This window comes from Mandrillus leucophaeus, unplaced genomic scaffold (assembly GCF_000951045.1).
Source record: "Mandrillus leucophaeus isolate KB7577 unplaced genomic scaffold, Mleu.le_1.0 Scaffold175, whole genome shotgun sequence".
Lineage (NCBI taxonomy): Eukaryota > Metazoa > Chordata > Mammalia > Primates > Cercopithecidae > Mandrillus > Mandrillus leucophaeus.
In genome coordinates, this window is record NW_012101754.1 from 1,992,244 (window position 1) to 2,009,061 (window position 16,818).

General features: G+C 36.2%; 1 protein-coding gene and 1 long non-coding RNA gene across 4 annotated transcripts in view; one reads left to right on the plus strand and one right to left on the minus strand.

The window, feature by feature from the left end:
* TPP2 (tripeptidyl peptidase II) overlaps window positions 1-16,818 on the plus strand; it is an 83,062-nt gene that overhangs the window by 40,031 nt on the left and 26,213 nt on the right. For 2 of the 3 annotated variants that reach the window (XM_011977225.1, XM_011977222.1), the window contains exons 13-23: window positions 368-536; window positions 1,219-1,376; window positions 2,384-2,460; window positions 4,423-4,529; window positions 7,375-7,529; window positions 8,725-8,841; window positions 9,079-9,179; window positions 10,434-10,530; window positions 11,309-11,446; window positions 12,836-13,080; window positions 13,340-13,418. In XM_011977225.1, the coding sequence (XP_011832615.1) occupies window positions 368-536; window positions 1,219-1,376; window positions 2,384-2,460; window positions 4,423-4,529; window positions 7,375-7,529; window positions 8,725-8,841; window positions 9,079-9,179; window positions 10,434-10,530; window positions 11,309-11,446; window positions 12,836-13,080; window positions 13,340-13,418 (1,443 nt within the window). Of the gene's footprint in view, window positions 1-367; window positions 537-1,218; window positions 1,377-2,383; window positions 2,461-4,422; window positions 4,530-7,374; window positions 7,530-8,724; window positions 8,842-9,078; window positions 9,180-10,433; window positions 10,531-11,308; window positions 11,447-12,835; window positions 13,081-13,339; window positions 13,419-15,285; window positions 15,325-16,818 lie in introns of all 3 variants that reach the window. The other variant, XM_011977224.1, reaches the window with a different exon arrangement.
* Window positions 698-12,604, minus strand: LOC105537574. The gene is made up of 3 exons (XR_001005736.1): window positions 12,594-12,604; window positions 11,480-11,485; window positions 698-1,185 (listed from the first exon to the last, which is right to left on the minus strand). It is a non-coding gene; the product is annotated as an uncharacterized LOC105537574 (long non-coding RNA).

Genomic DNA, 16,818 nt, shown 5'->3' on the forward strand with positions numbered 1-16,818 from the left:
AATTTTGTAGTTAAGACAAATCTATTGCACTGAGATCAGGAAATGTAGTAGATGGAGGCCATGTAGAGGTTAGAAATTCAAAGCAAAGAAATCGAGGTCAAAAACTGTCCAATCATAATGGCATAGGGATTAGTTCCTAAATTTGGTCACTTGAGAATAACAGTGTGAATAGGGTGGAGTGGAAGATGTGACTGGTATTGTTTCTAAAAGTGTAGAATTATCCTCTTAGTTGGGGTACCAGGTAGTTTTGAGAAGTGAATATAAACACTATTTGTTTTACAACTGAAATCAAATTGATTGGTAATTTGCAACAAAATATTTTTTGACCCAACTGTTTATATCTTACCATGTATATTCTTTTCACTAGGTTGATAAAGCCTATGACTACCTCGTTCAGAATACATCATTTGCTAATAAACTAGGTTTTACTGTTACTGTTGGAAATAACCGTGGCATCTACCTCCGAGATCCTGTTCAGGTGGCTGCACCTTCAGATCATGGCGTTGGCATTGAACCTGTATTTCCAGAGAACACAGGTCAGTAATAGGCTGGCAGTAAGCTGAAGTATTCACATTGCTATTTGAATGAGTGGTATCATAATAAAGAATTGCTGTTTGGGCCAGTGTTATGAAGAGAATACATGAATTGCCAGTATGATTATTTTAAATCTTATAGTCATAAGAGAAAATATTAGAGCAATTTGGGGTCCTTGTACAATGGCAATTTAGTTAGCATCTTAAACTACCAAAGAAAACAGTAGAATGAGCCTCAGTGACCCACAGCTTTATTAAATTGTGGATGATAAAACATCAAATTCCTTTTCCACTTTACCTGTTTAGGTATAAGAGAGAGCTTTCAGTTGAAGAATGAGAAGTAGAAGCACTCTAGGAGAATTGCAGCTTGATTAGGTGTGAAAAAAAATAGTCATCACTATTATCTGGCTGTCTTCATTTCAGTTGAATACTATTACCTGTGTGCAGTAATGAAAACATTCACTTAAACTCTTTATTTTAAGGTCATACCAGTGCTTGGTGAAAGTATAAATGAATCATGAATAATCTAAATTGTAAGGAAGATTGTTTGACTGTTTTATTTAAGCTGTGTTTTGGATGCATTTTACCGCCAACCAAACTAAGTTGCTAAATTTATTTGGGAAGATGCAACATTTTTAAAAAGAAAAAAATACTCATCTTTAATTTTTGGTCTTTTTCGTGCCAGAAAACTCTGAAAAAATATCCCTTCAGCTTCATTTAGCTCTGACTTCAAATTCATCTTGGGTTCAGTGTCCTAGCCATTTGGAACTCATGAATCAGTGTAGACACATAAACATACGTGTGGATCCCAGGGGCTTAAGAGAAGGATTGCATTATACAGAGGTATTGATGCATCTTCAATTTTACTTTCTTCACTCTTTAAAATGTTTAAAAGGTTAAAAAAAAATCCAAAGTATATTTGCAATGTATTGCTTTCTTGCTAAGAAATAGCTAGACCTATCCACCTGCCAGGTTATGCAGTTCTTCTGGTGTGTCTGTATTCATTTAAGCAGTGAAGTTTCTAAAGAATATCTTTTGTCCTTGTATGAATAAGTAGAAAGAAAGAAGAGGTACAGCAGAACCTTTCAATTAGGTCTTCCTCTAACTGGTCTTTTGTCAGCTGCACAAAGCTGCAGTTACTTCTTCTTCTTCTTGTTTTTTGTTGTTGTGGTTTTAAGAGACAGAGTCTTGCTCTGTTGCCCAAGCTGGAGTACAGTGGTGTGATTGTAGTTCATTGCAGCCTTGAACTCTTGGGCTCAAGGGATACTCCCACCTTAGCCTCCTGAGTAGCTAGGACTAGTGGCGTGCACCACCAAGCCTGGCTAAATTTTTTTATTTTTGTAGAGATGGGATCTCTCTATGTTGCCCAGGCTTGTCTTGAACTCTTGGCCTCAAGTGATCCTCCTGCCTTGGCCTCCCAGAGCATTGGGATTACAGGTGTGAACCACCACACCCAGCTAGTTATACCTTTTAGTACTCAGATGAAGAAAGCATCTGTTAAACAAATAGTTGTAAACCAGGCATAGAATAGTATCACAACAGTGTCTCCACATCTAAAGTTATCTATAGTACTAGTTTGAGCTAATTTTCAGTTGGGAGTAATTAAAACGCACTTACTTTGTACTTGACGTCTCATTTTCCCATTTGAACTAGTCAGATATTGCTATACATTTGTTTGGACTGTTTGCTATTAATTATGTGACCTAGTGTCAGGAAACTGGTGTCAGCCTGCAGTTAAGACCTTGACATATTAAGAGTAGATTGATTTATTCTGTCAATAGTTTAGACCTCTTCCCCCCCTTTTAAACGTTTGTTTATGGATACTGAAACTTACCAATTCTTTTTTCAAGGTATGTGGCTATGATATAGCATCCCCTAACGCAGGTCCGCTCTTCCGAGTTCCCATCACTGCAGTTATAGCAGCCAAGTAAGTAACAGGTTACTCACAGCTTACTGTTACTTCTAAGATTTTAATGGCTATTCATGGAGTCTTGTGAACTTTTAAGGGATCACTAATACAGAACTGGGTAGTGGGGATTTTGTCTTAGTTCTGCTCCCAGCTAGCATTTTTAGGTGTCATGTAGTCAGCCATGCTGTCTCTTGTGCACTCTGAGAGTAACTGACGGCACCTGGCATCTCCCCTGCCTCTACATCAAAACTGTTTCCACCAGAGTCACTCTGAGCTCTGTATTGCCCAGTTCAGAGGCTAACTCAGCCTTCATCTGATCTGATCCCACAGCAATATTTGACAATATTACTTCATTCGCCTCCATTCCTGCCCTTTTTGTCTCCCTCATGTTTGGGATTTACTCTCTTCTCTTAATGCTCCCACTTTTCTAGTTATCTACTGTAGAAACAGAAGTTAAGAAAGTCTTAACTTTCCATCTTATTCCCCAGGAACCAAGGAAAAAATCAGCAGATTATATTACTTCCTGCTTAAAATATATCAGTGGCACCTCCAAGGATCAAGTTCAAGCTCCTTAAAATAGCACACAATCTCCCTCACAGTTATAGCTGTAGACAGTGTTTCCTGCCTTTCCGTACACCAAATTACACATTTTGGCCAATTCACTGATTTTGGCACTCCAGGTTTCTCAGGATTTGTGCATGTACACAGCTAATAACTTGGTTTCAGTTTCCTGTCTCTTCAGTTAATGACCAAGTGCATTCCTGGTCATCCCTGGGTGAAGGGAGTCCCTTCTTTCTGCTTCGTGGCACATTTTACATGCCCCTGAACAGACTTCAGCCAATATTTTGTAATTTTTTATTTAACTTACACTATTTGACTGTGAGCCCACTGAAGGCACAGGGACTACTGTTATACAGGATGTATGAAATAAATTATCTAGTGGATGAAGGTGAGATTGAGATTGTGAGAGTACTGGAAGCCAAGTGGAAATTCTAAACTTTAATAGTTCTGTTAGTTACTCTGGTAAATATTAAGTATGCAACAGATACCTGCCCATGAGAAACAGGACGAAATTGAGGAGAATAAATTGAAAAAGTGGTGTACACATGGGAAAATTGTGCAGCAGTTAAATTCTCAGCCGTATATTCCCTCAAAATCCAGTAGTAATTTAGACAAGGTAATATGTAAGACCTTCAGGAGTCAGCTGCCACGCAATCTCCTTCAGGAAGCTTCCCAGGCTCCCTAACTATTCCTGTCTATCTGGAGCATCTTATGTTAAATGTCTCTGATGATGATTCTCTCCATGCTAGACTGTCTAGGGTAAAGAATCATATTTTCTTCTTTGTTACCTTTTCTAGCTCCTAATAACAGGGCCTCGTATGTCGTAGGCACTCACTTAACTGTCCTACTGACAAGAATTTGTCTCTAGCATAAAATTTGTTTCCATGGTGGGTAGTTATGAATTTAAACTTTGTTTCATTGATTTCTTACAAAAATGCTTTGAAAGTAGTTTGCCTTTTCTTTACTATTTTACATCATGGGAGTGTTTTGAAGCTACAGGAGGAGCTTAATTTAACATTAGTCTCATAGCTATAATATCAGTGACATAAAACTTTGTCACTGATTTTAATTTCTAGGACTCACTGTAGTTTAGAATCTGGTAATTGGAAAATTCTGTGAATGTTGTAGAATGCCTTTAACAAAAAAGAGAATGCTTTTTTAATAGTGTGTGTGAATGTATCTTAAAAATCATAAAATAGACAAAAAATAGAATCATCTGTACTCTGCTATTCAGAGGTTGTCTCTGCTAACCTACTGCAGAAATTGAATAATATTGTACATACTGTTTTGTAACCAGCGTCTAAGTCCCTGTGTTTATTTCTAATGAATTGGATAAATTTTGCGTTTATCCAATAAAATCCAGAGTATCTGTGGTCTTATAATAAATATATACATTTAATTATTTTTATTAATTTTCAGAGTAAATGAATCATCACATTACGATCTAGCCTTTACAGATGTACACTTTAAACCTGGCCAAATTCGAAGGCATTTTATTGAGGTTCCTGAGGGTGCAACATGGGCTGGTAGGTAAAATTAAAATCCACGTGACCACTTATCTCTGTTTACATTCTAATGACTATAGCTATATGAGGTTCATTTATCTGTAACATGTATTTCCCTGGTACTAATGGTACTAATATATATATATTTGGGCACCTTAGACTTTCTGTAAAGTTCAAAACGTTTTTAAGATCTAGTAATATTTTGCATTGGCCCATACAGCAAATTAAGGCATCTTAAGATGTTTTTAGTATTTAAGGTTTGAGCTTAGTTTAGAATAATGCCTTATCTGGTAGTAATTTTTTTTTTTTTTTTTTGAGATGGAGTCTCACTCTGTTGCCAGGCTGGAGTGCAGTGGCATGATCTTGGCTCACTGCGACCTCTACCTCCCTGGTTCAAACGATTCTTCTTCCTCAGCCTCCCAAGTAGCTTGGACTAATAGGCGTGCGCCACCACGCCCGGCTAATTTTTGTGTTTTTAGTAGAGACGAGGTTTCAGCATGTTGGCCAGGGTGGTCTCGATCTCTTCACCTCATGAGACACCCGCCTCGTCCTCCCAAAGTGCTGGGATTACAGGCATGAGCCACTGCGCCCGGCCTAATTTTTAAAATACTACAGATCAGTTTAAACAATGCAGCGTTGCTTAAACCTCAAACTGTTAAACTCTTACAATTTTAGAAATAGAGCTTTTAAATCTTTGAAGCTCTGTTTATGAGAGATTTTCACTTCAGTGTCTCCGAAATTTTGAGAGTAAATGATTGCCTAACACAAAGCTCTTGAATTAACATGTTATAGTCCTGTGAGAGTGCTCATGTCATTCTTTTATGCAAGAGCTGTGGGTATACCATATTTTCCTTCACAAGTTATATGTCCTAAATTTACAATTTAACAGTCAGTATGGAGGGGTGTGTCAATTGTCAGAGCTCACTCACATTGGTAGAAGGAAGCAAATATGGGCAGTCAAGCAAGTGTCACCCAATTTAAATTAGTAGCCAGCATTGTTGATACTTCTTGGATTTGGCCTCTCTGCTAAGCACTTTACAGAGATTATCTTGTCTAGTCCCATCAGAACCCTATAAGGTAGATAGGTGTCATTAGTAAAAATGGTTTGTATTTTACTCCAGAGTGTGTTTTTTGTACTTGTATGAAAGTACAAATATATTTACATCTGAGACTTGATTGAAAATGCAATATTGATACCACACATGTATGACCTGGTTTGGGAATAACTGGTTGTATTTGGTTCCCCATACCATCTTGTGGTCATCTATCTGTATGCAGTCCATCTGTTTGTTACCTGGTATCACAGGAAATACAAGACTTTCCTTGTTTTATGTAACTAGGTAAGGGCAAAATAATAGCAATAGCTGAGAGCTAAAGCAATGAATTGAACAGTACTAATATTGCCTGTTAATTTGCATACTGGGTTATAATGGAGCTATTGCAGCATTGAGAGGCTTCTAAGGATAATCAGGGGTTGTACTAGACTCATTCATTAAGCATATTTTTCTGTACCATCTGTGTGCCAGGCCCTTTTCAACGGGCTAAGGTGGTGAGCTACTTAGACAAGGACCCTGCTTCCAGAGGCCTTAAAAGCATCTAGTCCAAGACATTGTAGTTAAGAGAACTGGATTAGAGGGAGACAGCACAGAGTAGCGGCAAGGCCATGGGCTTTGGAAATTGAGAAGTCTGAGTTTGGATCCACACTCTGCCATACACTAATGGTTACCTGAAGGCAGGTTTCTAAATTTTCTGAACTTCTGTTTCAACTATAAATATAGTTGTTAGTCTGTTGTAAGGATCAGGAATTTTATAGAGTACTTGATACATAGCTTGTCTTCGTTGGGATTTCGCTCACACTTGACAGTTCTTCTAGGGAGTGGACTCAGAGTTGCTGTGTTCAACATTTCTGGGGTACCATTCTCATAGGGCCCCTTGGAGTTGTACAGCTCCAGGCTCTGGTAACCTGTGCACTAGTAAATTAAAGAATACAAATCTATAATACTGAATTGGGTATTTGTTTAGTGATAAATGGCACTGATTTATGATTGGTTTAGGTCGGTATTGAAAAGAATTTGTTTTTTGAATAAAAATTATCCAGTGATCTAGAATGCAGGTAGTTCAGAGCATTTAACAGTCTTAGTTTTATTTCAAATAATTAGAAATACTGTCATAACACTAGATTTTGTATTCTTAGCAACTGACTAGGTCCTGAGAGCTCTGTGCCCACTTGGTTTTGTCAGCCACGGGATTGCGCCTTGCTTCAGTTCCCTTGAATTAGCTTGGGTATTCTTTAGAGAAGCTGCCAATCTGGCATTGTGGTGATCTTGGCTTACCTCCAGCGCTGCCTCAGAGTAAAGTTAAGCATGTGTAGTCCTGCCAGGCTTTGTAGAAGCACACAGCACACAAGTAGACCAAGAAGAGAGATTAGGAAGAGTTATCAATGAGGAATTGAGGCATGATAACAAATAAAGGTTTCCAAAAATATAACCTACCTACCTTTATCTGGAATTGATTGGTTTGCAGCTAAAACGAGGAGAGATTTTAAAAGGTACCCAATTAATATAACTGTGTATGCATCTGTGGACAGCCTGCTGTTTCCAGGTGTTTACAGCATCATGATATTGGTTCATTTTAATACCAGTTTCTTTCTTTCCCATAGAAAATCTTCTACTCCTCTAACTTTATTAACATTTTATTGATTATTTGTTTTTATGGAAATATGCAGATTTGAGTGTATCATTTTATTTTTGATTCCTATTAATTCCCTACATGGGAATTATTCCCTAAGTGGGCATTATTAAAGCCACTTTATGTCAGTTTTAGGTCTTATAAGTTTAAAGCTTTGCTTCTTTCTTTCTTATTTTAGAAGTGACAGTGTGTTCATGTTCTTCTGAGGTGTCAGCGAAGTTTGTTCTTCATGCAGTCCAGCTTGTGAAGCAAAGAGCGTATCGAAGCCATGAATTCTATAAGTTTTGTTCTCTTCCAGAGAAAGGAACACTGACTGAAGCTTTTCCTGTCCTAGTAAGTTTAACTACAGTTTATAATCCTAAAACAATTTATTTGCCTTTATGGTATGGGCTAAGACTAAGTATTTGCATTTGATTTTATATTTTGTATTTAGCACATTGGGATAATATATTTTTTAATGCCAAAGAAAATGAAGTAGGAAGATAGAAAATCTAATTAGGGTACTTGAAATCAAGTTAGAGGTAATTATCTCTGTAATTCTTGAATAGTTTAATCAAAGAAACATACTAGTCTGGTAGATTCTGGTGTCTTGTAGTTTGGACCCTGATTTAGATTATTCTTTATTGTACAGTAGATTAATTTCTTTAAGACTTGTTTGCATGTCTCTTAAGTTATTTTACTAATGCTGTGTTGTTAAGAAGCTATGAGGCTAATTTGCATTAGAGGAAGACTGCTACTGCTTCATGTCTAAGTTATCTCAAATGATGGCAGCACTACATTCTTATCTGTGGTGTTGGAAACGATGACTAGTCTTTCTTCCACAGAAGGAAGAGTACTGATGTTCTTCCTTCAACTCTCTCCTTTGTGTTTTCAGTTGGTTGTGGGCTTTTCGCAGTATCTCTTTGTTTCTGGTTACTTTTCATTTGTGTTCTTCCATGGATCAGTGTTGCATGATTCATCTTTTTAAACTTTTAAATTCACTGATTGCTAGAAAACGTACTTTAAAACTCAGTGCAAAGAGCAATTTTTTTTTCTCTTTTCTTATCTTTGTTTTTTAACAGGGAGAAAGATGTAAATGACCGTAATGTCATTTTGTTTTAGTTGCCAGGCAGCTTTGAGCCCAAACTCAACTGTGCCTATTGAGTATACCTTACAAAGTTGTAGTATCTTTCTTGTGTCGTTATACTTGATTATTTTTCTTTCGGTCCTAATTTTTTATTTCACTTTGAAGTAATCAGATCACATTTGCTTTATTATATGTGCTTTCAGAAGCTGCCTAGGATCTTTTATGACAAGAAGCATAGGGTTATGAGTAAATAACTATGTATATTTAAATACTTGCACCATATCTTTGCAAATATACATGCAAATGATTTGTCTAACTCTTAGCATAGCTGTTCAAATTTTTGAGTTTTCTTGCTACAAATAGGAAAAGTTTGAAAACATGGAATTGCTCTGAAACAGCTAGTATTTATATTCTGTAATTTGAGAAAAATAAGAGATATATTTTATTTACTTTTATTTGCAGGGTGGAAAAGCAATTGAATTTTGCATTGCTCGTTGGTGGGCAAGTCTCAGTGATGTCAACATTGATTATACCATTTCTTTCCATGGGATAGTGTGTACTGCTCCTCAGTTAAACATTGTAAGTTCCATAACATTTTCATGATTTTTAATGTCAGTTACTTGTGTTATTGGAGAGTAATTTCATTGGTTAGATTTAAACTTTAATGAGGGGAAATTACCTGTGGTTCTGAAGATAATAGTAGGCTTTGTGTGTGGGTACTTATAAACTTTATATTAGACACATTTATTTTAGGTACAAAATATTGCTTATTTTTCGTAAAGTTTGAGAAAGTAATTTGACAAATATCCTTTGTAGCATGCGTCGGAAGGAATCAACCGTTTTGATGTTCAGTCCTCCTTGAAATATGAAGATCTGGCTCCCTGCATAACTTTGAAGAACTGGGTCCAAACACTACGGTATCATTCAATGTTTTAGGGACTACAAATATTGAATAGAGATTGGGGGGATCTCTTACACTCTGAAAAAAGAGCCTTTTTTTAAAACCATCTGCATGCTAGAGGTGAGAATTTTATCCTTGCCGATCTCTGCAAGGCAGTCCCAGTATCAGCTTCCAGCCTCACTGTCCCGCCTGACCAGCAAAGTCAAAGATGGTGGATAGCCGATCCCTGTCATGACTAGTTAGGATCAGTGGACATTCACCTTTTTATTTCTTGCCGTAAAATAGCAAGTTAACATTCTCTCTGATATTATTTTGTGAGTCCTAATGCAATCATTTGTAGAAACTGCAATACTGAAATTTTTATTGAATAGTAGAAACTTAAGTACTGTAGCCTGCTGTTTGTGCCTCAGCACCTCCCCTTACAAAAGCAGGGCACTGTGACCTGTGTTCACATACTCACTGTGTTATAAAGATACCTGGTTTCTGTTGCTCATCAGCATGCAGCCTAGTCATAAGTGCATTAAAATAACCATTTAGGGACGATAGTCAGTGACACGGTAATGTCTAAAGATACACCGCTTCCTAGAATTATCAATAAAAATTAAAACATCCAACTTTGAAGACAGATCCAATTTATATCATTCTAATGTTGTCTTCCTAAATCTAAAAAATTGGAGCTAAATTTAAAGGAGTAGATTATGTTTCACTGACATTTTAAACTATATTTAAAACGTGCTTTTCAGTGTCAGTTTTCTCCTTTATAAAATCTGAACGTTAGCAGCTTCCTTCAGAGGACTACTAAAAATATGAAATACCATTCCCTCGGCCAGGAGGAGGGCTGAGTGTGGCCCCTGCTATCTGGTGAGCACCCGAGGCCTGGGGAGGTCTGTGCTGTGCACAACACAGTACTGTCAATAGTTTGCACAAGGAGTACAAATCAGAACCTGTCTTACAACACTTGTAGTTGTCACCCTAGTGTTGGGATTTGGTTGTGTTAAGAGGTATTTGTTGGTATTTGAAAATGTTTTTGCCATGAAAAGATTGCCTTTGTAATATTTATTGCAGAATTTAAACTGTGTGTATTGATATGATTCAATCAAAGAATTATGTAAGTTAATGGTTAAAATATTGTAGAGTATACTGAAAAGGATAGCTCTCAGGAAGGTTCATCTGTCACTTCTTGCAATATGTTACAGATTTTGTTGCTTATGGTTTTGTCTGTTTCAATGAACTCTTGAATCAAACCAGTTATGTAGTTTCCTCATTACAGCCCAGTGAGTGCAAAAACAAAACCTTTAGGATCAAGAGATGTTTTGCCAAATAACCGTCAACTTTATGAGATGGTCCTGACATATAACTTTCATCAAGTAAGTGTTTGCCTAGTAAAGGATGAACTTTTGTGTTTTATTTATGATTCATAAAATCAAAAATGGAAGGACAGTGTATATGGTGTATATATATAAAACAGAATCAAGTGATTAACATTGGTTAATTTGGAATTACTCTTTAGGAAATTATAATTTGTAATTGCCATTCAGTCGTAAAGTCACAAAATGTAATTGAGTGGTGACCTAACCTTGAGCCTTAGTTGATAAAATCACTGATCACTGTCCATCTGACCCAGGGATGATTAGAAGGCTCAGAAATACCATCTGTCTTCTGATGATGGTGCTGGGCCTGATTGCTTTCTGTGAAGAAGGCACTGGAACAGGAAAAGATCAGAGTAGCTCCCAGGTGGAATGGGTGGCGGAAGTAATGGAGGCCAGTGTAAATGCTGGATCAATGAGATTTCAATAAAACTGTTACTGAAACACACATCAGTTTGGTTATAATGTTAGGGAAATGAATTGGTTTCAGTGAGTTTTCAGATTACAGTTTTATAAAGTAATTAGAGGTCCTGAAATATGTATATATTGCTTTATTAATGAATACACATAGCCAGGTGTGTGTTTTCAAAAGTTTGTAAGAGAGCAGTGACTTTTATAAGTGCCAAAATACTATGTGTTCTATATTTTCAAAATTTTTTGCCACAAGTATTTTTCATTTTTAAATGAAAAAGTCTCATGTCAATAACAATATTAAAAATTTGTATCAGAAATTATATGCAAATCATGCAAAGTAATCCTTTTTTTTTTTTTTTAATAGCCCAAGAGTGGGGAAGTAACTCCAAGCTGCCCACTACTTTGCGAACTATTATATGAATCTGAATTTGACAGCCAACTGTGGATTATTTTTGACCAGAACAAAAGACAGATGGGTTCAGGTGATGCCTATCCACATCAGGTATAAAATACAGAAGCTCATTCCTGAACTAACAAAATCCTGGTTTCTTGTTATGGTAACGTTCATACTTTAAAAAAAGAAAATGATAGCTTTGCATTTAGTACTTTCACAAACCATAAGAGCCTGTTGTTTGTTGTAGTTGGTGAGGAACAGATTGTGTCAACTCTTTCACCATGTAGTTGTGCTGAATTAGAGGAGGACAAAGGTGAAGCTTGCCACATTGGCCAGCATAACTTTTGGTGTGTGTAGTGTTTCTCCTTCCTATACACTGATTCTACCTACCTGAAGGTAGATCAAAGCATACATCAAAGATATGTGAGCCTCTTGAAATGATCCTAAGTCTGAGGGGGCTAAAGAGAGCACTGCAGCAGTGGCCACGTGTCGTCAGTTCATTTGTACTTTTAAATTTGCTACCTTACTGGACAACTCTGTAATGAGCACTTACTACATACCAGGCACTATGCTTTGTGCTGTTTTATTGAAGAGAAAAATCACATAATTTATAGATATTTTATCCCTTAGAGATTACTGCAAAGAAATGAGACATTTCCTGTAACATGTATAATTTTATGCTGACAAATGAAAATAATTTATGGAGATTTTTTTCAATTCGTTGTTAAAGGAGTGATATCTATTTTCCTCAAAGCAAGTAGCAGTCACATCTCATTACAGAATGGCCTACTGCAGTGCTATTACTTTGGTTACTTTTTAAATCTCAGAAAAAGTGGCTGACACAGGATACAGCGTCTCATCCTCTTGAACCTGTTACCTGGGTAATAAACTTGTATTCCTTGATCTCTATTGGTTTCCTGTTTGTTTCAAGTCTGTAATAAAGGAGTGACATTTTGGTTGTAATTTGAAGATCAGCTGGGCATGGTGGCACATGTCTGTGATCCCATCTACTCAGGAAGCTGAGATGGGAGGATCGCTTGAGCCCGGGAGCTCTAGGCTATGGTGCACTATGATTGCACCAGTTAACAGCCACTGCACTTCAGCCTGGGCAACATAGCGAGTCCCCGTCTCTAAAAGTAAATAAGGATTACCAGTAGTCATAAGTTACGTGTGTGTATTTGTCTTAGATATTCTGTGGTGCCCCAATTTTGCTAATATTTTTGGAAAGAATAAGGGCTTTGAAGTCAGACCTGACTCCAGCTCTCTTATACTTTACTCTGTGTGATGTTAGGCAAGTCACTTGATGTCCCTGGTCCTGTCTGCTGACCGGCATACTAGGGACTTTGTGTGTATATGAAAGTCTGGATAGTGCCTTGCACTGTACCTCACATATTATAAGCCAGTCTGTGAATGGCAACTTTCACTGTATCCTCTTTCAGTGATTTCCATTGACTTGGTTAAACTTAACTTTTCCCAAATGTTGTTTTTCTTTTTTAGTATTCTTTGAAACTGGAGAAAGGAGATTATACAATTCGACTGCAAATTCGCCATGAGCAAATCAGTGATTTGGAACGCCTTAAAGACCTTCCATTTATTGTTTCTCATAGATTGTCTAATACCTTGAGCTTAGATATTCATGAAAATCATAGTTTTGCACTTCTAGGGAAGAAGAAATCAAGCAACTTGACATTACCACCCAAATATAACCAGCCATTCTTTGTTACTTCCTTACCTGACGATAAGTAAGTGATAACATTGCTTATACTTACTGCCCATCTTATACACTGTAGTCCTTTTAATGTAAGTTTATGACATCTAGGCTAAATTTGGAGTATGTTGTCATTTTTTTTTTTTGGCTGAAGTCATTTCTTCCTTTGATTTTTGAAGTCTTAGCTATGGGAATGAATTCAATGTGGAATTGTTTTCATGTTTTTCCCCTTACTTGTCTTTGTGAAACTTTCTCTTTTGTTGCTTTTTTTCCCTTTGAATTCTCTTGTTTAGAATACCTAAAGGGGCAGGACCTGGATGCTATCTTGCAGGATCCTTAACATTGTCAAAGACTGAACTAGGAAAGAAAGCTGTAAGTATTAGTTTTTTAAACACTGAAATTACCTATTACAAAATTTCCATTTCTTTAAAGATAAGAATTAATTCTACATTTCAGAATGGGTAAAAGAGAAGATACTCTTGGGAAAAAAAATTTAATCCTTTTTTCCCAGGTTACTAGTGAAGGTCAGTTAATATTTAGTTGTCTTTTAAAATGTGTACTACTTTTGAAATATTTAGGCTTCTTTTTCACAAGCCAGCAGTACTCAGGCCCTGAACTTGTCTTACCTCCTGTGGCTAATACACTTGAACTTCCCATGAAACACATAAATACAAATCAAAATTGGCTTTAAAAAATATGATGTTTAAGATTAGAACATGTTATAGAAATTTAATCAATGTAAGATTATGGACATAGGAATAAATCAGATTATCTTGGGGTGCTTTTAAAAAGTAGTCAGAACAATTATTACTCTAAAACATGTTTCTTCACACTTCTACAGACCTTTCTCATTGGAATTTCACATGGTTAAGTAGGAAAATATGAGATACTTCTTTTGGTATTGCTTTTTAATTTCAAAATGATGCTTTTTGTTAGAAATATGTTTCTTATTGTTGTTTAGAGATAAATGTTACAATTTTACAAGTACCTACCTGTTTTTGTTTTTTCCTTCTGTGTTTTCATTAAAAATGTATTATGAGAATGGTGTTTATATAGATCTATCACCTTTTGTCATAAAAATCATTTTAGCTCAATGCCAGTAAAAGTTGTCATTCTTAACAGTTTTGTATCTCTCTTTACTATTACTTCTTACAGAGCTAAGCCTGCTACATAAATGCTGTTATCAGAATGAGTAGATCTCATATATCTTAAGAATTATATATTTTTATTGTCAGTATTGAATCAAAGGCCATTTATTTACTGTCATTGAAGCATAATTGGGGAAGTTTGTGCTTAGAAAAAGTTGCCTACCCTGACATTTCTTGGGTCTCATTTCAGTTTATACTGTTTATACATAAATACTTTAGTATAATCTGAAGTAAATCAATAGTTAATGATTTGCAATTAATACATGCACTGATTTAAGAAACCCTGGTAGTCTTTTTTGTAGATTTCATTTCACAGGAAGCATAGCTGCTTCAGCTATTGGGCTTCAGCTGTTGGGCTTCAGCTCTGAATTTTCATTCAGATGACAGATGACACTTCTGAAGAGTCTGTTTACTTGTGAAGAGTATAACAGAAAAGCATTATTAGTAAAATAATGGGCTTTTAGCAATTCAGAAATAGTTACTACTTCCCAGCTATATTGTTTTAGGAGACAATTGTGAAATTAAATTACAAATATGTGGTGTTAACTATGGTAGCTCTTTATCCAGGGAGACTTTCCTGGGAGAAAGCGGTAACTTAAAGCTGTTGAGTTCATAGTAACTTCCATCACATTGTTTACGTAATCTTTTCTCAGTGGTTTAGCATTTCTTGTTTTTTGGTAGTTGGGAAGGTAACTTTTACTTCACTTTGACTTTCACAGTAACTTTGTTGCTTTTTATAGGAATGCATAGGCTGTGGGGTTGTTGTGGTACCCTTTAATCAGATTAGATCATCAACTAAATTTACTATTTTAAGAAATGCTTTCATAAGTAATGGATTTTGATCTACTAAATTTTTCAATAAGTTGACAGGTACTCTTAGTAATAACATATTTGAGTACTTTTTCTTATTTAAGAAATGAAAGTGGCAATGTTGCTTTCTTTAAAAGCGTGCCATCTTGATCACAGACCTGAGCCTTCTAAGTGGTGTGACACAGGTGGAACATAAACTGAAAGACAATTAGACAGAGGTTCTGTCTCCATCCTGTGTAGATTATGCATGTTTTCTTACAGAATGTCCTTCTAACTCCCAGGGGCAGTCTGCAGCAAAACGACAAGGAAAATTTAAAAAGGTACTGATTGTCAGTTCTTAAAAAAGATGTCTTAAAGCCTTATTTGCATATTAAACTTTTTTCTATCACTATTATAAACCTTTTTTTTTTTTTTTTAAATAAGTCTCCCTTAGTTTCCTTTCTTTGCATTCTGAAGTATAGTGCTCTTAGCTCTACTTACAAGCATTGTTGACATACTGCTTTTCTAAAGGGTTTTTTTTCCCCCATCATGAATTCCTGGAAGACTCATTTTCTCTGTGTATACAGACATTTTAATGCTATTCATTTCTTGCTACAGATATGATAACAAGTAACAATATTTGAAATTTTTCATATTTACAATTTTACAGAGAGATGGATGTGATAGTTTTTTTTTTTTTAGCCATATAAGCTAAAGCGCTTAATTATTTTTAAAGTCTAAAAGCACTTTTAAATTGGGTGATTTGATTAATAAAATGTTGCAGCTTTTTAAAGTGAACTTTATTCCCTGCTCTTGTATCAATTCTGGTTCTGAAAGAACAGAAACAAGAAAGAGCGATGGGCGTAGCAGGAACAGAAATAAGGACTGTTCACTGACAATTAAAGCTTACGCTAAGAGCAGAGTTTAAGGCCATCGCTACTAAGTGGTCTGATCAGCCTCTCTGCAGCATATTAAGCAATCTTTGATTTACTGCTGGGGCCAGATTTAACTCAGAAAAGAAAATTTCTGCTAAAAATATATTTTAGGGCCAGGCACAGTGACTTATGCCTATAATTCCAGCACTTTGGGAGGCCAAGTTGGGCAGATCCCTTGAGCTCAGGGGTTTGAAACCAGCCTGGGCAACATGGTGAAACCCTATCTCTACAAAAAAATACAAAAATTAGCCAGGCATGGTGGCACACAGTTATAGTCCCAGCTACTCTATGGGAGGCTGAGGTGGAAAGATCGCTTGAGCCTGGGAGGCGGAGGCTGCAGTGAGGTGAGATTGCACCACTGCACTTCAGTCTGGGCCACAGAGTGAGACCCTGTCTCAAAACAAACAAACATATATGTGTGTGTGTGTGTGTGTGTGTGTGTGTGTGTGTGTGTGTGAGAAAGAGACTGCATATTTAATACGCTTTCTGGTGAAGACCTGCTACATCATTCAGCATTTTCATGATTTCCTTTTAAACAGAAAGATTTACAGTGGGAAAATCAGTAATGTCCTAATGTATAAACAAAAGATAACTTTATATTTCTTATTTCATAGTGATATGGAATTGGGGAATCACCATTCTGTAAACAGCTTAAATTCCTTTATTAAGATGTCTTCTGAAATGTCCATATTATTACATAATAGTAAATAATTTGTCCAAACAAAATACAGATAACTAGGAATCATCTTTCTGGAGAAAGATCTAAAGATCAGTATTTCTCACCTGGGTGTCTTGACCGATTTGGGGGCCATGTAATGGGATAAAAACAACATTTTTTTAAAAATAGGAAATGTCAGTTCATCAGACTCATAAAATTGTAATTTCATTTTATGTATTAAT